Here is a 27,075-nt window from a genome sequence, read left to right as displayed (position 1 = left end):
ATGGAAACAGGAGAGGAATAGCAATGCAATCCAATTCTCAGCCACTGCCCTCAGCCAAAGGAAGCCTGTAGCACTAGCTCTGTTACAGCATATAAATGAGGACCAATGTGTTTCACAGTCAAGTTCAGCTCTAAACTTTTTGAGAAGTTTAAGTCTATGCCTTTAGGGCACTGTCTAATAATGAACGTCATATTTAAATCAGGGTTATTTTAGTAGCTTCTGAACAATAAGTTAGTTTTCCCTTTATTTCTAGAGTTTCTGAAAAGTTGATATTTTATTGTGGGAGCTGAAAAGATAAGATTCATGGTTTGATCAGGCACCAAGTCTACAAACCCTTGTATAAATAACTACCTAAGAGCAAGTATCACTTAGTAGGGCAGCAGTCGCCACTTGTACTTGGGAATCCACACAAGCACCTCCTCCCACATCAGCTTCATGAACTCCTGCAAGTCCTGAAATCTTTCTACCTCAACGCCTGAAGAAAGCTTTGGGTGTGAAATGACCATCTCTCAAGACAAAGCCTGAACACAAAGCGAAAACGTGGGTAAAAGGCTTCTTGATGCTCTTTACGGAAAGTTTACACAACCAAAATCAAACTATTGCCATCTCATTAAATTAAAAGCTATAAGCTATAACCTCAGGGCTGATGAAATGGTTTTATCACCTGAACAAGTTTTAATTTATTCTAGGCAATGAACAATTTCACATTTCCCAAGCTACGGAAAACACTGAGTTGTCCCAACCAAGTTCTTACTATGAATAGTGTATTAACAGTTTGCTAGTCACATTGCAGAAACTAAGCATCGTAGAAGGAGAGAATAAATTGTATGGCATAGTTACATTATTTGTTTGTATAAAAAGGGACAACTATACCCAGTTGGAAAATTAGTAGACAGTTTCTAATAAGATCCCAAAATACTAAGAATACACCAATTCTCGGCTTTGCCGAAGTGAGTTCATCTGAAAGCAGAAAAATGAAGCAAATATGATGCTTAATTTGGACCTTCTGAATGTAATCGCTAAATTTAACTCTGTGCTCTGAATATGAATACAGTTCAAAGACGGAGCCTTTGCTTTTCCTTGGTCACTGGTTAATCCTCGTCAACCCAGAAGATCTACTCAGTGAGTAATTAAGCCTGGATACAAGTAGACTCTATGGCCAAATATACCTGGATTTAAATCTCAGCCCTGCCACTGACTAGCTATGTGACCTCGGACACATTACTGAACCTTTGTTAGTCTTGGTTTCTTCATGCATAAGGATGAGAAGTTACACTGTATAACACATGAGGAATGAATGCTAAGTGATCAACATAATGCCTGGCCCACAGTGAGTGCTCAGCACAGTACAGCTATCATCATTATGATTATTATCAGTGATGCAAAATTTCACCCTGGCTATGCACTAAGCCAACAGTGTTTTCAAGGCATTACCCCACTCCAAAGGAGGTGGGACTTTCACTGCAAGAGAAGTTTTTTAAAGTACTATATGGAGAAAAATTCCAGATTATCTAATATAGGCCATGTAAATCTGAAAAAGAGCTTAAATCTTACCAGAATCCCACTGGAGACTAAAAAAGTTCCTTAGAAAGTCTATGCTAGGCCCATTCTGGGGCATTATGGGCAATAAGATCTCAGGGAACCCCCAAGAGAAAATCCAGGGATTAGGGCTGTGAGGACTAGGCAAATGGGAACAGATGGAGTCTTCTTGATGAAACTTTTGTATGTCTTTGCCATTTAAGTGGAATTCAACTTAAACAAAAGTTCTCCTTTTTAAAAGTTACAACTGCAAACTCTCTCATAACCCACAATTTCATAAATTATGCATAATCATTTCCACCTTAATTCCTACATCTTAGGGTTAACTTTTTTTTTTTTTTTTTTGCGGTATGCGGGACTGTCACTGTTGTGGCCTCTCCTGTTGCAGAGCACAGGCTCCGGATGTGCAGGCTCAGCGGCCATGGCTCGCAGGCCTAGCTGCTCCGCAGCATGTGGGATCTTCCCGAACCGGGGCACAAACCCGTGTCCCCTTTATCGGCAGGCGGACTCTCAACCACTGCGCCACCAGGGAAGCCCAGGGGTAACTTTTTTAATAAAAAAGAAACTAATAAAGATATTTGAAAAATATTAACCATCCACAGTTCCTCTCTAAAAGGAATCTTAACATTTTTACCTATTACATTCCATTTGCTATATATATATGATTATCACAGCAAAATGTACAAATGAGTTTGTTACTCATTTTCATGTAAAGTTCTACTAAATATTTTACTAGAACTATAAATAATACAGTAATTTTATAGTTATTATTTTTAAGTAGTTGCATGCTATTTTGCCACTTTGATAACAATTTAAACAATTCTAATATTAGACATTAGGATTGTTTTACATTCTATTTTGGATTTGCTATAATTTGCATGCAAATGTATCTGTATGTATATACATATGCATTTCTTTAAGTTGCAATAATAACTTTATACATGTATATTTTTTGCTTCCATATAATTTGTTCCTCAGGATAATTCATAGGAGTTGAATTGCTGAGTCACAGTATATGAACATACTTAAGGTGATTCTTCTATATCGCTATTTTGCTTTCTAAACAGGTACCAGCTTGCCATATGATCAGCTATTTCAAAATCTTCACTGAATTATGGGATAAGAGTTTTTAAAATGTTACATTATATATATATTAAAAAATACTCAAATGAAAAATAATAAAAATAGTTACGTAGTCTACATTACTGATTTTAGAGATGTAGCGATTCAGTCCCAGAGAGACTAAGTAACCTGCCTAAGGTTGCAAAACTGATTAATGCCAGGTCTTCTGGCTCCTTCTTCAGTGTCCTCACTGAATCACATTATCCTCAGTGTCTCCCTGGCCTCAGAATGTTCCCTTCAGATAGGATACCAGCCACAAGTCGACACAGAAGGGCAAAGGAAAGGTATGAGGGAATCAAAAAATATTCAAGAGGATAGATGTAGGTAGAAGGGGAAAAGGCAGATACAGTAAGGAGAAGCCTTGAAGGACAATTTCCTTGGGTCACGCCAGATAATTTCCATTCCAGGAAGCGCACTTACTTATTTGCAAGCATCAAAGCATGGTCATGACAAAGGATCTCACTGGACTAGGTGGCGCCAGCAGCACAATATTCAAAAGCTTCATGTCAAAGCACTGCAGGAGACATAGGCATTCATAGTTCTCAACAGAGCCCCCTCTAAATCAGTACTAATTAGTGTTATGCCTTACATTTTCCAAGTACAGTATAGCTTCACAGCATCCCTACACACAAGCCGAGGAAGCCAGGGCAAGCATCATCTTCCCATTTCACACATGAAAAAAATGAGGTTTCAGGGAGCAAAGGTCCTATTAAGCACAACAGGCAGAACAGAGACTGAAACTTCAATCCTGACCTCTAACTTAATGTTCTCCCATAATGATATGACTTGTACTTCTTAGTTAGGTAAATTTACTAATAAAAATTTAAAATATTCCTTGAACTGCTAGATTTTTGAAACTTGTTTGCGAATACTTTTTTTTTTTTTAACCAACCTAGAAAGTTTAAAGACCACAAGACTGGCTGCGATTTTTGCCTCAGGCAAGTCAATTCATCAAAAGTGTTTTCACCCCTAGTTAGCTATGAAGTCAACATAATAAGTGGCAATTTGCATAGTTTTAAAATGTAATACAATAAATTACAGTAAGTTGTCAGAGTACATCACAGAATGCAGCATAATGGGAAGTTTGGGCTACTTATTAAGATATTGTGGATACACCTCAATAGAAGCAGAAAAAGCTTTCGACAAAATTCAACACCCATTTATGATAAAAACCCTCCAGAAAGTAGGCATAGGGGAAACTTACCTCAACATAATAAATGCCATATATGACAAACCCACAGCCACCATCGGCCTCAATGGTGAAAAACTGAAACCATTTCCTCTAATATCAGGAATAAGAAAAGGTTGTCCACTCTCACCACTGTTATTCAACATAGTTTTGGAAGTTTTAGCCACAGCAATCAGAGAAGAAAAATAAAAGGAATCCAAATCAGAAAAGAAGAAGTAAAGCTGTCACTGTTTGCAGATGACATGATACTATACATAGGGAATCCTAATGATGCTACCAAAAAACTACTAGAGCTAACCAATGAATTTGGTAAAGCAGCAGGATACAAAATTAATGCATTCCTATACACTAATGATGAGAAATTAAGGAAACACTCCCATTTACCATTGCAACAAAAAGAATAAAATACCTAGCAATATACCTACCTAGGGAGACAAAAGGCCTGTATGCAGAAAAATATAAGACACTGATGAAAGAAATTAAAGATGATACAAACAGATGGAGAGATATACCATGTTTTTGGATTGGAAGAATCAACATTGTGAAAATGACTATACTACCCAAAGCAATCTACAGATTCAGTGCAATCCCTATCAAACTACCCATGGCATTTTTCACAGAGGTAGAACAAAAAAGTTCACAATTTGTATGGAAACACAAAAGACCCTGAATAGCCAAAGCAATCTTGAGAACGAAAAACGGAGCTGGAGGAATCAGGCTCACAGACTTCAGACTACACTACAAAGCTACAGTAATCAAGACAGTATGGTACTGGCACAAAAACAGAAATATAGACCAATGGAACAGGATAGAAAGCCCAGAGATAAACCCACACACATATGGTCACCATATTTTTGAAAAAGGAGGCAAGAATATACAATGGAGAAAAGACAGTCTCTTCAATATGTGGTGCTGGGAAAACTGGACAGCTACATGTAAAAGAATGAAATTAGAACACTCCCTAACAGCATACACAAAAATAAACTCAAAATGGATTAAAGACCTAAATTTAAGGCCAGACACTATAAAACTCTCAGAGGAAAACATAGGCAGAACACTCTATGACATAAATCACAGCAAGATCCTTTTTGACCCACCTCCTAGAGAAATGGAAATAAAAACAAAAATAAACAAATGGGACCTAATGAAACTTAAAAGCTTTTGCATAGCAAAGGAAGACATAAAACAAGACGAAAAGACAACCTCAGAATGGGAGAAAATATTTGCAAATGAAGCAACTGACAAAGGATTAATCTCCAAAATTTACAAGCAGCTCATGCAGCTCAATATCAAAAGAAACAAACAATCCAATCCAAAAATGGTCAGAAGACCTAAATAGACATTTCTCCAAAGAAGATATACAGATTGCCAACAAGCACATGAAAGGAAGCTCAACATCACTAATCATTAGAGAAATGCAAAGCAAAACTGCAGTGAGATATCACCTCACACCAGTCAGAATGGTCATCGTCAAAAAATCTACAAACAATAAATGCTGGAGAGGGTGTGGAGAAAAGGGAACCCTCTTGCACTGTTGGTGGGAATGTAAATTGATACAGCCACTATGGAGAACAGTATGAAGGTTCCTTGAAAAACTAAAAATAGAACTACCATTTGACCCAGCAATCCCACTACTGGGCCTATACCCTGAGAAAACCATAATTCAAAAAGAGTCAGGTACCACAATGTTCATTGCAGCTCTATTTACAATAGCCAGGACATAGAAGCAACCTAAGTGTCCACTGACAGATGAATGGATAAAGAAGATGTGGCACATATATACAATGGAATATTACTCAGCCATAAAAAGGAACGAAATTGAGTTATTTGTAGTGAGGTGGATGGACCTAGAGTCTGTCATACAGAGTGAAGTCAGAAAGAGAAAAACAAATACCATATGTTAACACATATATATGGAATTTAAAAAAAAAAAAAAGGTTCTGAAGAACCTAAGGGCAGGACAGGAATAAAGACGCGAGGTAGCGAATGGACTTGAGGACACAGGGTGGGGGGAAGGGGAAGCTGGGATGAAGTGAGAGAGTGGCATGGATATATGTACACTACCAAACGTAAAATAGATAGCTAGTGGGAAGCAGCCGCATAGCACAGGGAGATCAGCTCGGTGCTTTGTGACCACCTAGAGGGGTGGGATAGGGAGGGTGGGAGGGAGGGAGACGTGAGAGGGAAGAGATATGGAGATATATGTATATGTATAGCTGATTCACTTTGTTGTACAGAAGAAACTAACACACCATTGTAAAGCAATTATACTCCAATAAAGATGTTAAAAAAAAAGATCTTGTGGAGACACTTGAGCTGGCTCCAAGGAGCTAGTCCCTCGCTGAGCTCTGACTCCAGGAAGGCACTAGAGGGAGGGGGAAGACTGCAAGAGGAAGCTCGAATGTGCTCCTCTCTGTTTTGCTTCCCATTCTTACCACCAGTCCCTCAGCCCCACCCCAACTGGGCCCTCCAGCAATGCATCTGCACCCCAGCAGTGACAGTTCATCCCAGTGGTAGCAGCTGGTTGCCCTTTTTCCTCATTCTCAGAACCAGCCTCATTGTGGTTTCTGAGACATACCAGCTGGTCAGCGCTTTCTTGTCCAGCTCCACGGCTCCTCCTTGGAGCATCTAGGTTCCAATAGCTCCAGCCTCTTCCTATAAGCCCCCGTCCTCAGAGCCGTAGCCTCTTCCTGCCATTACCACGTCCATGATACCTCAGTGCAGCGCTGATCAAAATGCTGTGGGCAGATGAGCGCCCGTCCTTGAAGCGTTTGTTACTGTTTCATTAGAATGTCAATTAACTATATCGTGAAGAGCGCTGTTCATTTCAGCTGACTTTCCTTCAGAGGTAGACTCTCCAAAAAAGAAGCAGTGAGTTGATTTACATTCAAGTCAAGCTCCTTATCTCATGGCAGACAGGTAGCAAACAGCAGATCGACTGCTCTGAGTAACATTCAAGTCTTGGTGGCTCCCTCTTGGTGAATGATTCTTCACATTACAGTCGCCCCAAGAATCACTCCTGTAGTTTCTGTCTCCTAACGTGGACCCCGACTGATACAGAGGTTAGGTATAGATATATTTTGAGTAACCTTTATTTTAATCATACACATGCATGTGTACAAAACTGTGATATAAAATGCACCATATGGTCAAAAAGCTGGAAATATATTAGCCTAACATGTAGATTACATGGAAAAAAATATTTACCTAAGTCCCAATTGCACCTATATCTAATGACCTTCCTGTGACACTATAGTTTTAAAAAATAAGTAAAGGAACCCAAAGAAAAGTATTCAAAGAACTCCACTCAATATAAACTTCCATCTACAAACGAGAAAAAAAGGTAACAGTAAATGAGAGATAACTTACTCTATTTTTAAAGGCTTGACATATGGTCCCTTTCAAGACCTAGAAAAATGTGTTACTCTGTATGAGTACCTTGTGCTCTGGGACTTCAGAGCACCTGAAGTAATTCTGGGTCTTCTTTCATGAAAGTACTTGTCTCTGTTAATCATATTCCTGGGGCTAAGGGTCACTTGTGTCAGCAATTACAGGAGCAGACTATTGAGACAGGCTTACGTCTTTCAACTATTTAAATATTTCCTACTAACCCAACAATGACTTTACTTAATAGCTCAGTGACATGTCTGTAAGATCAATGCCTTCTAGGGTCTACTTCCATCATCAGAGTTAACTGCTATCTGTAAAGGGGGCTCGGAGCTAAGAAAGCAAAGACGACATATATGTACACCTGGTAGCCCCTCACCATAAATGAGGCTCATCCTCTTATCTGTCATCATGAAAACATTATCTGTCACAGAAAACATTTTGTTGAGTTCATATACATGACACACAAACATGCTTTCTTTACAGGGTGTCTGAAAATATGGGGCCAATTATTTCATCCTTTATTACAGAACTATTCATAGGATGACCATATAACTTATCACCCAAACTGGATCAGTACAAGAGGGAGGTAAGTGCCCGGGACCCTGAGACAACTCATGTGTGAAGTCAGCCTGTGTCTTGCTCCAAAGATACATTCACACATCAACTACAGGAATTATGACATAATGGAGGGGAAATCAACGCACAGTAAATAAAATGATAAAAAGGCAAGGCGGAAATAGAGACACAGATGTAGAGAACAAATGTATGGACACCAAGGGGGGGAAGCGGTGGGGGTGGTGGTGGTGGGATGAATTGGGAGATTGGGATTGACATGTATACACTGATGTGTATAAAATAGACAACTAATAAGAACCTGCCGTATTAAAAAATAATAAAATAAAATTTAAAAAAAGGGCAACAGATAAATATTTCTCTATGCTTCTAGATACCTTGCATATGAAAACCATTTCTATGTGGCATAAGGTCTTATTCCATGATGTACCCTTTCTGAAGAAAAGCTGGAATATTTTAAAAATTAAGCACACATGGCAACCATGAGAATGCACCTGTTAGATCTTGTACTGGTGGGAGTGTGGCTGACTCAGGGCCCCGCTGCTGTGCAGTACAATCCACAGCAGTATTTGCATGAAGGCCCTGCTGTCCACAGGCTGCTGGCAGCCTATGACTGAGCACAACAGGAATACTACAGCAAGCCCATTTCTTGGAGACACAGGTCTCCTTTGATGATCAACTGTGGCTCCAGGACTGCCCAGTGGCCTGACTGAATTTTTTTTAGAAAGGCACAGCAAGCAGTCTTAGAGGCTCACCCACACTTTCCTTTTTTCCCTCTCCCCCTCACACATAGTCAGACATACATTGTGGTCTGAAGGCTCTTCCAGCCTCCCGGCCAACTTCCTCCCCATTTTCTCTTATAGACACTTCCCCTAATCAATTTCTTACACATTTAATCTCTTCTTGGTGTCTGTTTCTCAGAGGGTTCAGACTAAGACAGCACAAGCGTGTACTGACATAAACCTAGTTTATATGTATTTAAAAACTCTCAACTGCCTTATTTCTCAATACAAAGAATATTTTTAAACTGAGGGCACTTAAATCGGTCATATATATACACTGAAAATCTACGATGACCTGGTAAACCCAGGAAAATATATGCGTTCTCCCCACAGGATTAAGCCAATTCAAATTGGAAAGGTTAACAGCGTTTAATAAAATTTAAGTATTCAGCCTGAATGTATTTGAATATGGCAGAGAAAACTCAAGCTATTCTTATACTAGAGATTGATACCTCATAGCCTCATCTATAAAATTAGGTATTTCGATGAGAGGCATGATAACTTTTCCATCTAAAATTCTACGGTTTTCAAAAATTTTTATTAATTGATTTGTTTTTTATTTTTTAAGATTCTCTATCATGGGTGCATGGTACTTTGCATTTGGTAAATATCTCTTTAACGGGAGCACAGAATTTCAGGGTAGAAAGGGTACTTAAGGTTACTTAATACACCCTAGAAGATGAGACGCATCAGATTCATTTGACCTAAAAGCAGAAGAAAATTGGACAGTGCAAGTTGCCTAGGTATTTTTCTAACAGCACATGTCATGATCCACATTTTGGATGCTGGGAATAAGAAGCAGCTGTGGCCTTTGATATTTTAAAATTGGTCCACTACCCTGCTATTTTATTTTAAAACATTCAGGGTATTGTGAAAATTGGAATTACCTTGTTTTGACTATTTCTGGTGCTGCCTTCATAATAATTTCTTTTCCTTTTGGTTAGATGGGCAAATATATTGTCCATTCCAACAAGTTAACAGAAATATATTTTAAATATCCGTTAAGGTAAGTATTTAAAGTTCAAAACAGAAACAACGACTACATTAGGTTAAGTTTGCTAACTTAACTAAAGGAAGTCATGAGGTTAAGGTGGGCTGGGAAAGTGGGGAAAGTACTAGAATAAGAGATAGCAGTGTGCGTTTCACTTGAGATTCAGCCCTTTCCTAAACTCACTGTATGACCTGTGGAATGCCATCTACCCTCTCTGGACGTCTGCCTCCTCAGCTGTGAAATGAAAGAGCTGGACAAGATAGCTTATGAAGTCCTTCACAGTTAGCTCATACGGAGTCTATGTACACTTTTCTATCTCACAGTATGACTAGACACTAAACCGTACAGCTCATCCAAAACTGAGTGCTTCTTAGATAGTATCAAAGGAAGAAACCCCAAATACAAATTAATCCAACAAGAAGAACAACATCTATTTCTTCTTTCATTTTTAAGCATTTGTTATATCTAGAGGCAGCTGAAAGGAAACTGTTACAGTTTAAGGAACAACGATTTCCAGGCAAACATTCTATTGACAAGCCCTTTTACTGCCTTCTACAGAGCCACGGAGGACTAGGGGATGAAAACTACTCTCATTCCATTCAGTCTGTGTAGGGACGGAATGAAGCAGAGCTAAGTGTCAAAGCGTTTCCTGTTCTGATGACAGATGGCCAGGCTTGCTGAATGAAAGCTTTTAAAAGAGACCACATCCTGCAGATCTAGGCAAAAGGGCAAAGAAGTGCTCCTGGCTTTCACCATCTCTCCTTGCTCACCATCAAAGCCCTTCACCAACAGAACCCGACGTGAATTCCAAACCATGACCTCAGTTAGCAACTCGACATTCCCATGAAGCCCAGCTCTCCCATGTCAGCTGAATTCCATCCAAAGCTATTTCCTCTTCCAAGGTAGTCAAGTTGGAAGCATAAAAGCTCTACAGCCATTCTTTCTATTTTTTCCCCTAGATACATAAATCTGAAAACTAGAACAGTAGGGTTCCAAAATAAGCACTTTCCACCACATTTATTTACCCCAGTTGAGAATGTCTTCATACTTAGAAATCTTACAGAGTGAAGTCCATTCTTTTAAATCTATTCAAGTGACCTCTGGGCCATGTAGTCTTATTAAGTGAAAAATAACTGCAGTTACTAAAGGAAAAGACAAGTAAAAAGAATTATTTCCTCTAGGAAAATATGATATTGGGAAACAACTATTATTTATAATAGAATTTGCCACGGGCGGACAATATCTTACAACTCAGACTTGAAAAATGAAAACGTATTTGCAATTTTCATATCAACATTGACATGAGAATTTACTAGTAAGGCGTGCCACTTGGCCCAATGCCCCAGTTTGAAATTTTTTTGCTAAATAAAGATAACACTGATATCACTTTAAAGGGTAATACCGTAAAACATTCTAAAAAATATTTTCCCATTTTCTGCCAACTCACTATGGCATGACTGTGAGAACGTCTTCGTGAGACTTGAAGTTAAGCAGCCTAACTTGTTACTAGTGCCATTAAGAACTGAAATCAAGAAGAAAAAGACGATGACGCCCTCAAAGAATTGCTTTCATAGGTAAAGGTGCCTTTGTTCATGCAGAAAAGCAACATAGCAGCCAGGGAACACAGTCTATAAAAGGAATTGAATTTTCCACTGGTAGCTGGTGTTACCCTGTTGGTAGCTTTGCAAGACACTAAACTCTAATTTCTACTGATAAAGGCTACAGTGATAACACAAAATGCCAAAAGTGATTTTTTCAAGTTGTGTGATGTGGAAACTCGAAATTCTTTCCAAGCCTGAGATGGATTTTATAAGGTTCTAATGCCCATAGGTAGCAAATAACCAACTAGCGTGGTCAATACACTTAGTAACATCTATCACTGGAAAAACAAATTATTTTCAAAAGTTATTTTCGGCAGATGCCTGAAAGTTGTTTACTACAAAGAATGAACGGCCAATCTTTTTATAAATCAAGGAAAAATGTACAAGTAATTCTTAGCGAGTGTGTTATGACTGTTTACAATTCTACTACTGCCACAACATAAAAAATGAGATAGAGGCTTACAGTTACATAAGAATTACATAAAGTAACTTGACAGAGCCTACCTTTTTCAGGAACCGGACTCCATAGGTAAATACATAAAGGCCAAATGAAAATTTCCACCTGTGGAAAGTTTAAAAAAAATTCTATGATATTCAATTTAAATATTTCACAGCACATTCTGAAACACGTGAGTGAAAAAAGTCCGTTAAATGAACCCCCCCTACACACACCTCTGCCCCAACCAGGGATTAAACTTAATGAGAGATTTCAGTTCTGGCTAAACACATACACTTATGTGCATGGCATACTGCAAATATTTAAAATATTGATAATTATATTCATAAAAATTTTTCTTTCACTCAGTTATTGTATTTACCCATCTTCTCTTCTACCAACATGTGAATTTCCTCTTGTTCATCGCTCATGAACGAACAGATTTTACAAACATGAAGGTATATAAGATAGCTTTGAATTCTTTGCCTATTTCAGATATTAAGTAAATGACTTAACTTCTGCTCATATTTGTTTTAAAAATAAAAGGTATAACATTTTTAAATCAGGTAACATATTTTTCCTTCATCTTTTAACTAATTTTTATTGGCATCTTTCTGGATATTGCTAAGGGAACCCATTTGGAATCCAAATCATTCATCTGATGTGCAACTGTTAACAACAACCTTATACCATCCCAAACTCTATGTCTACCTGTTAGACATTCACTTTTTTAATGAGGAAAAAATTTTAAGTTCCCTTTCAATGACAAATGAATTGAATGTTTAAATCTTTTAAAATACGAGACTTTGCAAACACAAAAAGCAATTTGCCTCCTGACAAATTAAAGTTGACTAGTCTCGTTCTCCTTTGTGTTCATTTACAACTTGTAACCCAAGGTACCATGAACAGCATGACCTCAGGAATGCTATTTAGTGAAATCAATCAGTTTTTAAAGGCATAGCTATTCACACTCAGAAAATATAAGAACTAAAATCGGGAATTGAGTACCAGGGTAAGAGTTTTTTTGTAGTAACCGTATATATACACACACTATGTATATAAGTTATATAAAGTCTCGTATTCAAACATGCTGGAATTCATGTCAGAACTAACACTGAGAGAAGGGCTTTGAACTGCAGGGTTGAAAATCATCAACTAATCATCCATAAAGCCTGAATTCAGGAAGGAACAAAAAGCAACGATTCTAAAACCTCTTACAAAAGCCCTCTTGTAAGGAAGGGCAGTTCATATACTGCAGTATCAAAGTCAAGGACTTAATTTTTTTTTTTTGGTATTATCCTTTTTTTTTATTATTGATATATATTTTTTTACATCTTTATTGGGGTATAATTGCTTTACAATGGTGTGTTAGTTTCTGCTTTACGAGAAAATGAATCAGTTATACATATACATATGTTCCCATATCTCTTCCCTCTCGTGTCTCCCTCCCTCCCACCCTCCCCATCCCACCCCTCCAGGCGGTCACAAAGCACCGAGCTGATCTCCCTGTGCTATGCGGCTGCTTCCCACTAGCTAATCTACCTTACGTTTGGTAGTGTATATATGTCAAGGACTTAATTTTAACCCCATCTCCATTATCAATTTTTGGTGGTTATGGGTGAAAGTATCTGTGTGCTTCCTTCTGTTGGGATGTACAAATTCTAAATCAGAAGTTAAGACCAGGGATGGCTCCAAGGGTGTGTAACTTGTGCAGTTACACAGGGTCCCATGCTTGGTTTAATGTTTTGCTGTCACTATCTCGAAATTCTTAATAATTGTTGAACAAGGGGCCCCATATTTTATTTTGCATTGGGCCTTGCAAATTATATAACTGGTTCTGGTCGAGATACATAGATTCTCCTAACTTCGAGCAAATCTACTAATATCCCTTGACCTCAGTTCCATCTCTGTAACGGGAGAGTGGGTTTATATTATACTGGGTATTTTTTGTTTTTTGGGTTTTTTTTTTTGCAGTACGTGGGCCTCTCACTGTTGTGGCCTCCCCTATTGCGGAGCACAGGCTCTGGACGCGCAGACTCAGCGGCCATGGCGCATGGGCCCAGCCGCTCCACGGCATGTGGGATCTTCCCTGACCGGGGCACGAACCGGTGTCCCTCCATTGGCAGGCGGACTCCCAACCACTGCGCCACCAGGGAAGCCCTATTGTACTGTTTTTGATATTTACACTGTTTTGATATATTGATGGCCTAAGGATTTGGTGGAACAAGTAATCTCCACTTCTCTCGAGTCCCTCCCACTCCTGATGGTATTAAACCAACCAACTTCATGCATTTGCAAGTCATTTTTCTGGTCCCTGAAGACAACTGAATTTGCAACTCCTAGATTAAATGATTTATAACAGCTGTTTCAGCTCTAAGACACTCAGATCAGGCAGTTTTTATGGATAACAAAAAACTTTATGGAAGTCACTGAAATTCCTACAATCACTCATGTAACTACATTTTCTTTCATAAAATAACCCCGCTTTCATAAGACATAGGTTGTATTACAGGAACATGAATGCCTCCATCATTTGAATAACAACCTGTTATGAATATCTATAAGGCAGACATTATTTCCACAAAATATCTACAGAAGCAAAATTTTCAAGCATTTTGCCACATTCGGAAAGTCCTTTTTTTATTTGTGTAGTTTCATGTAAGTTACAGTTTTAAATGGTGTCTAGCTACCAGCCCCTGATACAGCCTCTCTCAACTTCCCACTAAAATATCTATGAAAAGAAAGGTAAATAAAGGTGGATGCAACCACAAAAAAGGAAGAAATTACCTTCAGCCTACTGCAAGAATCAGAGAATTTTACAGCAGAAAAAAAGAATAAAATTAGATTTAAAAAATGTAATTAGAGACAACAAGAAACAAGCTATGGGTGTTAAAAAAGGAAGTAGGAAAATCTTAGTATATCTTCCTGTCTCCACTTTCTGCCATTTGTACAGAAATGCAAAAATCTGCCAGTCAGAAACCTAGACAGCTCTCTGTCATGAATGATACTTTTTGAGGCAGCAGGAGAATCCCTCCACCCCATCAATTAGTGACTGTTCAAAAGATGAGTGAGAGGGCTTCCCTGGTGGTGCAGTGGTTGAGAGTCCGCCTGCCGATGCAAGGGACATGGGTTCATGCCCCGGTCCGAGAAGATCCCACATGCCGCGGAGCGGCTGGGCCTGTGAGCCATGGCCGCTGAGCCTGCGCGTCCGGAGGCTGTGCTCCACAACGGGAGAGGCCACAAAAGTGAGAGGCCCGCGTACTGCAAACAAACAAACAAACAAAAAGAAATAGAGACACAGATGTAGAGAACAAACGTATGGACACCAAGGGGGGAAAGCCTTGGGGGGGTTGGGGGGGGTGATGAATTGGGAGATTGGGATTGACATGTATACACTGATGTGTATAAAATCGATAACTAATAAGAACCTGCTGTATAAAAAAATAAAATTAAAAAAAAGAAACCATTGTCATGCTAAGAGAAATATAGTTAAAGAATGTTTCTTTAAAAACTTAAAGATGATGCCTGGTTAAAGATGGCAATGTGAATGCATGAATTTACCTGTGTGCCTTTATGAATGTAGCACTAAACAGGCAGAAGAGGAATTTTGTTAAGGAAAGCATAAACTCAAAAGTACTCAGAAAACAGGAGTGAGGACAGCCACCCCATTTTGGAGCCTGGTTGCAGAACCAGGAGCTGTGGGTCCCAAGCTGTGGGTGGAGAATACTCAGAATCACCAGAGAGTCCCAGAAAGATTCCAGACGAGGAAGCAACTCTGCTAGGAACCTCTATTGGGAAGAGAGGCCTTAGGGATTAGCTTGCCCAAGTCCACACTGCTGCTAAGTGGCAAAACCAGGACACAAACCTAGTGCAGCACTGACTCGAAAGCCCCCTCTCAAATTCCACAGAATTCACGTGCATTTCTCTGCCTAGATGTGTCCCACTACATATATTTGGACATGGAAATCTCTTATATCCATCAGGCCTGAAAATTAGAATGGAAAGCTAGTCAAAACCACCACCCACTGAATCTGGTTTATTGTCCTTATGCAACAAGGCTGAAAGGGCTCTTTGTGAAAATCAAGACTACTAAAATGTGCCATAAAAGCAGGGAATCAGAGCGTTGAGGTCTTGTGTCTTACTGTCAGGTGTCACCCACGTGGCAGGTCCTAATCTATAGAGAAGACGGAAGCAGAGAAAGACAGCCAGAGCAGCCCCCTGAGCTCAACTCAGCACACCATCCTAGAGAGAGGAAGGCAGCACATGGGCCATTTTCTTTACAACATTTCTGGAGTGCTTGCTCTGTGCTAGCAGCTGTTCTAAGCACTTTACAAGTAGAAAGTCATTTAGTGAAACTATTCCACACACCAAGGTAGGTCCTATTAACATCATCCCTAGTTTTTTTCAGACGAGGAAACAAGCACAGTGCTGTTTAATGACTTGCCCAAAGGTCACACAGCTGGAGAGGGAGAGCATGGGGACTACGAACCAGGCAGCATGGCTTCAACATCCCAGCTCTTAAGCATTAGGCTCTGCTGCCTCTTCCTGATTTTATACACCTGAAAACTGAAGACAGTGTATTCAGCTGAAATGGTGTTTCTGACCGAGGGGCCATTCGTGGACACCACGTGATGAGAACGCTCTCTGTCCTGATGAATAGAAACTGGCTGCTTGCAAAACTGGAAACAGGGAAGGACTGCATTGGGGATTCTTTTCAATACCAGGGCCCTTAAACAATACTGAGCTTGTCCACTAAAGTCACCAGTTATTATCCGGGCGCCCTTCTCCATCTTATCCACTCATCCTGTCCATGTACTGCAACACTATGCCTCCTTTGGGATTTGTGTCAAATGCTAGTTACACCAAAAAGCCACCTTTTCTCAATGTTGCAACACTGAAAGCATTGTAATTCTCTGACGGTGTGTTTCTTACCTCCTTACCTCGTCTTTGATTACAGCCACAAACCTCTGACTTGCTTGTGAGTTCCAAGTGGGTGCGACTGAATCTTACTTATCTTTGTGTTTCTGACAGCAAACAGAGTGTCTGACGAGAAATAGCTCCTAAATTGACATCTGAATTTTTATTAACGGTATGAGTACTCCCCTTGACTTCTCTACTTTTAGCTTTATTTTAAGCAAAATTGTCCTTAATCAAATAGTTTTATCAACTATTTCCATAAACTGTGCAAAATTTGTATAGGAAAGGGAAAAGACATGCCAAATGCTGGTAACAATTTTTTACATGACCCAAAACAGTAGGAATTTGGAATCAAAGAAAGTCAACTCTGGAATGGCCTAAATAATAAAAAAAAATACTGTATTAAGTGAAAAACTAAAATACCTTGTTAGGACACACAAAAAATAGCATATAGTTCCTTTGATTCTGATTGAATTTATTAATTTTGAGACATTTCCATTTTAGCTGTTCCATAATCTAAGGTAAGAAAAAAAAAATCATTGCTTATCAAATACATAAAGAAGAGTGAAGTAGGGCTTATATCTGTTTTTCATAAAATTTAATACTTAATATAAACATGCCACTATATCTTGCAAATTATTACAAACAAAGTGAAATTATGGAGTTTGATAAATGAGAATATATTTTGAAATAAATTAGTATAAACTTTGTATATTGATACAGTCGTCCCTCAGTATCCATGGGGCATTGATTCCAAATATCAATATCAAATAACAAAATCCAAGGATGTTAAAACCCCTTATATAAAATGGTGTAGTATTTGCATACAACCTATACACATTCTCCTGTATACTTTAAATCATTTCTAGAATACCTCATACAACGTAAATGCTATGTAAATAGTTGCTAGTACGTGGCAAATTCAAATTTTGCTTTTTGAAACTTTCTGGAGTTGTTTTCTAGTTTGTTTGTTTGTTTTTGAGGTATGCGGGCCTCTCACTGTTGTGGCCTCTCCCGTTGCAGAGCACAGGCTCTGGACACGCAGGCCCAGCGGTCATGGCTCACCGGCCGATGCAGGGGACACGGGTTCGTGCCCCGGTCCAGGTGGATCCCACATGTCGCGGAGCGGCTGGGCTCGTGAGCCATGGCCGCTAAGCCTGTGCGTCCGGAACCTGTGCTCCGCAATGGGAGAGGCCACAACAGTGAGAGGCCCGCATACCGCAAAAAAAACAAAAAACAGCAAGTAATGAATTTGGGGATTCAAATCCAGGCAATCTGATTCCAGAGACCACATTCCTTTCTACTAAATATCGCCTCTTTATTTTAACACAAAAGTTAAAATAGAAGGTTCTTTTTCTTTTTTTTTGCCAAGAACATTACTCTATAGCTCTCACTCCTATCACATTAGGCAAAATCAGTGGAGTTACGCTGACAGCTGCAGCCTCCACTTTCAAGCTCCTTTTCGATACTAAGGCAGGAGGACAAGTAAGACTTTCTCTGTTGTCTTCTCTTCCTTTCTCCACAAATGTAAAGCACACACTCAAGGTGAAATGACTTGGCTACAGTCCTAGTTAGAGCTGGTGTCATGAGTGAATGCTGCATATCCTAGTAGGACAATAGCTCACCGAGGGCAAGGATTTGGTCTTATGGGTGTCTTATTGTGACATCAGTATATTTCTGTATCTATAAATCAGAGTTATCCATCTCCCATTTTTTACGTGTTCAAACACAAATTTTTCTTAACAGTCTTGTTCTACCGAACAGCCTTGTTCTTCAGTGATCCCTGGGAGTCCATCCACACCCTTGTTCTACCGATGAAAACATCAGGTTCAAAGAAATGTGTAACTTCTCTACATTCCCAGGTAACTTGGTGAAAGAAAAGAGGTCTCCCCAGTTTTCATACCAGGTCTCCTTTGTTCACATCTTGTGTCCCTATGGCCTTAAAGTCAATTCTCTAAGGAGGTAGTGTGATGTCCATTAGTGCACAGACAACACATTTCACAAATTAAGCCAAAACCTAAATTTTTTTTTACAAAGCCACAGGTGTCAGACTTCTATTTGTTTGTTTGGATGGTTGGTGGGTTGGCTGGACTCTTGGTTTGTAGAACAAAATAAGGCCCCTCAATTATATTTTGCATTTAATAAGTCTAACAAAGCCATCAGGCATCACTGAATCATGTTTATGATGCAGACACATATTTCTTTCTTGTTCCACAGGCTTTTAGCCAAAATACCTCCCCCAAAAGATGAGTTTTTGTTACATTTAGAACACAGGATTTTGAAATTAAGATAGACCCAAAGTCTTAGTTAAATAACTGGTAGGTTTCAACTGAGAACATTTTTTTAAAGAGGTAATGATTTTTAAGTCAGTATTCTCCTTTTCAAGCTGTTACTGGGACACTAATTGTATTACTTGAGCACAGTAGAGATGTTCATCAACTCGGGAGAGAGTAAATTGACTTTAGTTTGAAAAACATCCCATATAGCTTAAAGGATGAAACAAAGGTGAGATTAAAGATTCCTTTTTTGGAAACTCTGGTATACAATCTAATTTCCCAGAATAGCCTTCAAACTTTCATTAGTTTAGGAATCCAAAGAAAAACTCTAGCTAGGGGAAAAGATGTGACTCATCCCATGGACTGATTATGCAGACCTGAGTTTTTGCCATAAAGCAAACATTTCCTGAAATTATTTCTATCTCCATCAATAATTAACTCTGTGACTCCAAATAGTTTTCCTCATCTGCTCAGCTGGTTCTCTGTTTGACAAGCAACAGTCTTATCAATGCAATCACTGAGGTTGGAGGTAGGTCAAACCTATTCACTTCATTTCCAGGGCAAAGGTGAACTTAATTTGAGCAGAACTGTCTTCACTAAATCACTGATTCAAAGAACAGGTTAAGCACTTACGTAAGTTTGGTAATATGCAAAATAACGCTATATCTTTCATGAATATATATACTTATATACACACACATATATATAAGATAGAAATAAAGAAGGAAATATAAACACCAAATTCAGGATAGAGATTGCCTCTGGAGGGTAGAGTAGACAGAGAAGGGGTATACAGGGAGCCTCAGCTGCTTCTGTAATATTTTAATCCTTTAAAACAGGATTGGATAGAGCTCAGAGGGTCTTTGTTATATCAGTCTCTGTATTTAAAAATACTTCATTATACAAAAAAGGTAACATGAATAAGAATTATGTTCAGTAAAAACATATAAAATGACTGTCTTTTTCTTTTCTCACACCTAGAAACTATGAATGGCTTGTTCTTTATGTACCATCAGCCCAAGCATCCTTTTCTAAGCATTATAACTAATTTTACTCTTTTCCTGTCATTATATTCATGCTTTTAGGGCTAAAATTGCCATTGGAAATGTTTCAGGTATCGTCTGCATTTATGCTGACTTCTATATCTACTGTGCTCCATTGCTTAGACTTAGCTATGATTTAGATATTGGGGCTTTTTTTTTTTAACGCTTTGTTTATAAGTTCTATCAGCAGTCAAATTTTACTGATTCTCTCTTCAGTTCTCTATTGAGGTCTATTCTTTTATCTCCAGGTTGACTTCCCTTGTCAAGTGCCCAGCAAGGTGGAACTCAGCATCGCTGGTGTTTGTCCCTTCCCATGAGTCTTTCCAACACCAGTCCCAGGCCTCTACACTCTACTCAAAACACATCTGCGAAAAACCGGTCTCCACAAAGTACACTTCTGTTAGGTCATTCTGCCTATAAAATATTTCTCCTTACTCCTATAATTCCCCTGAATATAGACTAAACATATAATTGTGAGCTTAAAGTCCATTCATTTATAATCAAGTTTGAAAGGCCATGATTTGTGGAAATCAGAAAAAGATAAATGAGCATTTTCCAGCTAACACTTGTCTAGAATAAGGATAAAGGAAGGAATAAAACCAAGACTGCTCTCCTGTTGCCAAAAATAAAATTAGTCAATATGACTTTGGAACATGCACTTGCAAATGTCACAATTCTTAAGCGTGTGGGTGAGGCAAAAGCAGCCAAATATTTATTACCATCTAGCGCCAAACTAATGTCGCGTGCCCCTTGAACGTCAAGTGCTTTCCTAGTCTCTATGTAATATTTTTCTTTTCTGAAAGCAGACTGAAGACAAGGAGTCATTTGTTCAGATGCTGTGATTGCACAGGAAAGACGCAAATGGAAACTAATGGTACTTCAGTTTGCAAAAGGTACCTACTTTTGAATTTAAGAAAGAAATGAATTGGCCCCTCTCTACTGCCCTGTTTGGTGTCAACTTTCTGCCGCAGGCTCTCCTGCACATGTCATAACTGGACGAGAGACTAAGCAGCAGACCGTTCACAGGGATCGGGGTGGAGACCCTCCTTACCCTTAAATCCTGCCTACAACTCTAGTATAAAATTTCTTTAGTTTCCTCATCTGAAAATGGGGATAAAAATACCTATTTTTTAGGGCTGTTAGAATTTAATGAGACGTGAAAGAAAAAATTAAAATACAGAGAGAGATGCTCAGGAATGGATGCTAGGATGCTAACTAGGCTCATTCTTAATTCACTTGCCCTGACACACCAGTCTCACCATGCAAACATTAAATATCATAAATCATGTCTCACCTCCTGGAGGTTTTTTTTTTTTTTCATCTTTTTTCCACCCACACCCACACCTCTCATCCCCCAGCTCCTTCAGCCTGTTCACCACCACACCCTCCACCTGGACTTTTAAGTTGTCTGTGAAGAATACCCACGTGTACATGTAGATGTTTATGTATGTGTATATGTATGTACACACACAGATACATAGATTATGTAAATATAGGTCTATGTATGTGTATATACACACATATCTATGTATATGTATATTCATGTACATATAAAAGTTAAATCCAAGAATGTCAAGGATCTTCCAATTGGAAACAAATACAGGTATGTAGGCTTCTGACCTAGTAGCCTCTACTTGGGAGGATGATGTTCTTGCTCCTTCCTCTATTAGAGAAAGAAACATAATCAGACAAACAATTTGTAATCACTGAGGTATTTTCCAGAAAAGTCAGTCAACCTGTACTCCCATTTAAGAAAACAAGCCATTTCACAAAACTGAACCTAGTTACAACACACACAATGAAATTTTTGGCTGACTAGTTGATGCCATGTGAGTTGTATGCTGATTGAAAGGGTAATGAGTTGCCCACACACCAGCTATATTCATACTGTGGCATCTCATGGTTTTTTTTTGGTTTTTTTTTTTTTGCGGTACGCGGGCCTCTCACTGTTGTCGCCTCTCCCATTGCAGAGCACAGGCTCCAGATGCGCAGGCTCAGCGGCCATGGCTCACAGGCCTAGCCGCTCTGTGGCATGTGGGATCTTCCCGGACCGGGGCACGAACCCGTGTCCCCCGCATCGGCAGGCGGACTCTCAACCACTGCGCCACCAGAGAAGCCCCCACCTCATGTTTTAATTAACCTGAACCCTCCTTTCACTATGAGCATTGGAAGACAGTGGCACTGAGCTGCCCACTTCCAAGTAGCATCATGCTACCAAAAACTGTTAGCATTCATAAATGAATTCGGTAAAGTTGCAGGATATGAAATCAAGGTACAGAAATCTGTGATATTTCTATACACTAATAAACTATGAGCAAGAGAAATTAAGAAAATAATCTTTTACAACTGCATCAAAAAGAATAAAATATTGAGAAATAAATTTAACCAAGGATGTGAAAGATCTGTACACTGAAAACTGTAAGACACTGATGAAAGAAACTGAAGAAGACACACACAAAAAAGGAAAAATATTCCAGCCTCATCAATTGGAAGAATTAATAGTTAAAATGTCCATACTACCCAAAGCAACCTACGGATTCAATATAATCCCTACCAAAATGCCAAGGGCATATTTCACAAAACTAGAACAAATAAATCTAAAATTTGTATGGAACTACAAAAGATCCTGAATGGCCAAAACAATCTTGAGAAAGAATAACAAAGCTGGAGACAACATACTCCCTGATTTCAAACTATACTACAAAGCTATAGTAATCAAAACTGCATGGTACTGGCACAAAAACAGACACATAAATCAATGGAACAGAATAGAGAGCCCAGAAATAAACTCACACATATATGGGCAACTAATCTACAACAAAGGATCAAAGAACACAGAATGGAGAAAGGACAGGCTCTTAAATAAATGGTGCTGAGAAAACTGGACAGCTACATGTAAAAGAATGGAACTAGATCATGATCTTACACCACAAACAAAATTAACTCAAAATGGATTAAAAACGTGAATGCAAGACCTGAAACCATAAAATTCCTAGAAGAAAACATAGGTGGTAAACTCACCAACATTGGTCTTAGAGATATTTTTGTGGATCTGACTCCAAAGGCAAGGGAAACAAAAGCAAAAATAATCAAGTGAGATGACATCAAACTAAAAAGCTTCTGCACAGCAAATGAAACCATCATCAAAACAAAAAGGCAACATACTGAATGGGAGAAAATATTTGCAAATCAATACTGAATAAGGGGTTAATTTCCAAAATATATAAAGAACTCATATAACTCAACAACAACAACAAAACAACCTGATTTTAAAATGGGAAGAGGATCTGAAGACATTTTTCCAAAGAAGACATACAGATGGCTAACATGTATGTGAAAAGATGCTCAAAGTTGTCAGTAATTATCAGGGAAATGCAAATCAAAACCACAATGAGCTATCACCTCCAACCTATTAGAATGGCTATTATCAAAAAGGTAAGGAATAACAAATATTGACAAGGATATGGAGAAAAGGGAACTCTCATATACTGTCGGCAGGGATGTAAATTGGTGCAGTCACTATGGAAAACAGTATGGAGATTCCTCAAAAAACTAAGAATACAACTACCATATGACCCAGCTGTTCCACTTCTGGGTATTTATCCAAAGAATAAGAAAACAGTAATTCGAAAAGATATATGCAACCTCATGTTCTTTGCAGCAATATTGACAATATCCAAGATACAGAATCAACCTAAGTGTCTATCAATGAATGAATGGATAAAGAAAATGTGATACACACACACACACACACACACACACACACACACACACACACACACACGAATATTATGCAGCCATAGAAAAGAATGAAACTTGTCATTTTTGACAACATGGATGGATCTTGAGGGCATCATGCCAAGTGTAACAGACAGAGAGAGACAAATACCATATGATCTCACTTACATGTGGAATCTGAAAAACAAACAAAAGCAAGCTCACAGATACAGAGAACGGATCAGTGGTTGCCAGAGGCAGGGGGAGAAATGAATGAAGGGAGTGAAATGGGCAAAATGAATCAAAAGGTACAAGCTTCCAGTTATAAAATTAATAAGTCACGAGAATGTAAAGTACAGCATGGTAACTATAGTTAACAACACTGTGTTGCATGTCTGAAAGTTGCTGAGAGGACGTCTTAATAGTTCTCATCGCAAGAAAAAAAAATCCTGTAACTACGTATGGTGACAGATATTACCTTACTGTGGTGATCATTTCACAATGCACATATATAAATACAAATCATTATGTCTGTACACCTGAAACTAATATAGTGTTGTATGTCAATTATAGTTCAGTAGAAAATAACTAAAAAATAAACTAGCATCATGATCTCTTGTACTAGCTAGCATTACATGGTATGACATACTGACAGTAAACCTATACTTAGAAAATAATAAGCAGCATGAAACAAAGGGATAAGCATGAGATTTCCAATCAGGAGACACTGTAATCATCCTCTGATGCTCTCAAAATAACCTTGGGCAAATTCAAGTCTTTTCTGGGGAAGCAATCAGACCTTTAAGGTCTCTTTGAACTCTTATATGTCGAGTCTTAGTCATATTTTGATCCTGCAGTATTTGACAAAACTGGCCACTCTCCTTTGCCTGAAAAGCTGTTGCGTTGCTCTTTTCCTCTTTTGTCCCAACTCTCCAAAGTCAGAATACCCAGGGTTCCATCCTCAGCCTCCTTTTCACTCCATATGCTCCCGCTAGTGAAATCACCCACTCCCCGTATGCTGTGCGATAGCTGCCTCTAACCGGCTTTATAAGGCTGGATACCCAAACACCAGACCTCTCCACCAATACAGGCACCTTGGACTCAAGATTAAACGTTTCTTATCTCTCTCCCAGAAATCCACTCTGTTTCTGACATATCTTTATCAAAGACATTATTATCCACTAAGTTTCCTCTCCTCCTCCTTCAACCCCTATCTCCCATCAGTCATCAAATCTAAAAGTTCTACTTTGGAAATATTCCTTTCATTTAACCTCTTTGCTCTATTCTCTGGTCCAGCACATGTAGTTTTCATCTCTCTTGAAGGGTGGGCTAGCCTTTGCCAAGCTCCACAGACAGACATTTAAGCCAGGATGTCAAATGATTGATTGAATCATGAGAAAAAGAACAGTCGCACAGTCCAGAAAATTTGCTTTGGCATGAATGAGAGTTTCTCTTCCAACAGGCAAACCTACACAGAAATCCAGGGTATCATCAGATTGATTGCAAAACAGAACAAGAAGAGTTGGTGATCTGAAGATGGGCCTAAGGCACTTTCGCCGAAGAGCATGTCTTCCCATTTCAGAAGCCAACACTCCTTTTCCCCGCTGCTCTAATAAGCTCAGACAACCTGTACCTCAGAACGTCCCATTATACCGTGCCTGCACCCCTGCCCTCTTCTCAGCTGGGTGAAGCTAATCAAATGTTGCCCTTAGCCGGGCCTGGAGCCACCTCTTTAAGGGGACTTGACAAATCTCATTTCTAATCCATCATATGTTGATTCCTTTTTTTTTTTAACCTTAACCCTAAGTTTGGAAATAATGAACACATACTTGTCTCCATGTATTGCTCACAAATATTACCTCTCAGGTATCACGGATGCTTTCCATCTTCTGAATAGCCCATTCACCTTTATGCCTCAGCCTCTTTGCTCATACCTTTCTCTCCTGGGACTTCTTTTCCTCTTTATCCAGCTCAACTTATCATGACCTTTCTGAAATTTTCCCTGGTCTCCACCCCCCAAGGCAGAAGTGTTTGTCCCCATAATGTACTATTTTAATATTAATATTTATTATAGTTATCCTTTAAGAGACCAACCACCAGTTGAATTTTCAGTTCTGAGTGAAAGATCTGTGCCTTAATTCTGCCCAGGACTAACATTAGGGAGGCTACGTTTGCACTGTCTGGGCTAGAATACTGGATCCATCATTTTCAAACAGTCTTTGTGAGCATGGGTGCTCCCTGTGACTCTATCACCCGGTCTATAAAATGAAGGTAGTAACACCTATTCAAAGGGTTTGAGAGAGGATTAAATGAGACAATACTTGTAATGTGCACAGAACAGCATTTCAATGCATGGCAAGTGTTCAATAACTTAACTATCTTTACTATTTTTATATAGCATGTATATGACAGATTCCCCGTAAATGATTTCTGAATTAAGTTTTATGATTAACTGTATAAGCCAGTGCAGCCACACCACTAAACTACAACATGACTTTAGGACAGACATTTCGTATGAGATTTGAAGATACAAAGGTAGAGGAGGCCTTCATTCTATTGAAGTTGTTAAGCAGTGGGTCAGTGGGTCATGTAAATGAGACTCTCTGTTGCTTCTTTATTAAGTTTATGTGTCAGAATTTGGCTGACTTCTTATTTTTCCCCTTGTTTGCAGTTTTAAAGTTATTGAATATTTAATGCTACAAAACCACTTGAGATTGCTGCTACACTAAATCTGAACATTGTACAAGCAGCTCTGAAAATGTTAAGAGTAAAATTTAGTAGAGCTGGGAAGTGAAAAGTACAGCAGTGAATTTCCATGCTAATGTGGTGTTATAAATAAAATATGATACATGGAGTAATCAATCACTGAACATGTACAGATGAAGAGAATGAGGTTATGTTTATTCAGGGTTTTTTTAACTCCTTTGCTTTGAGATATTTTATAGCCACAAAATTATAGATCTGAACTTCAAGGTCATCACCTAAAACCTGTAAACCCACAGCCTCTAAACAAGAAGTTGCAAACTTAAATTCTTCGGGGACCAGGCCTGTCAGACAAACAAGGAGATGGTTAGGCTAAGCTCTCGGTACCGGGTGAATGGCCACTGGCACTCAGTTTCCATGTTGGCAATGGGACAGGAGGTGCTCAGGTCTGTGGCAATTTCAATACCCTACTGAAATAAGGGTCAGTCAAATGTCAAGAAAAATCCAAACTCAACTGTGGCCAGATTTTTCCCGTTTTTCAGAGAAGGCTGGCAATCTGATATGTTACATATTTTATATGAAATCTGATTTTTTAAATAAGTGCTGGCAATTAACTCGATTGAAAAATAAAACACCAAACAGGCCAAACAAAATCCATCTTGAAGGCTGGATTCAACTTGGGGTCACCAGTTCACAACAGTTGCTCTAAGTTTTCTATTCTCATATGTGGCAGAAATGGGTGGGATGTTTTATTTCTAACCCTTACTCTCTAAACTACATGAATAAGCCAGAATGA

General features: G+C 38.9%; 1 protein-coding gene across 1 annotated transcript in view; it reads right to left on the bottom strand.

Annotated features, from left to right (window-relative positions):
* Positions 1-27,075, bottom strand: part of CERS6 (ceramide synthase 6) — a 320,859-nt gene that overhangs the window by 132,132 nt on the left and 161,652 nt on the right. The window contains exon 4 of the mRNA XM_079924293.1: positions 11,692-11,749. Within this exon, the coding sequence (XP_079780419.1) occupies positions 11,692-11,749 (58 nt within the window). The remainder of the gene's footprint in view (positions 1-11,691; positions 11,750-27,075) is intronic.

This window comes from Stenella coeruleoalba, assembly GCF_951394435.1.
Source record: "Stenella coeruleoalba genome assembly, chromosome: 6".
NCBI classification, from domain to species: domain Eukaryota; kingdom Metazoa; phylum Chordata; class Mammalia; order Artiodactyla; family Delphinidae; genus Stenella; species Stenella coeruleoalba.
This window is presented reverse-complemented; position numbering and strand designations above follow the sequence as displayed.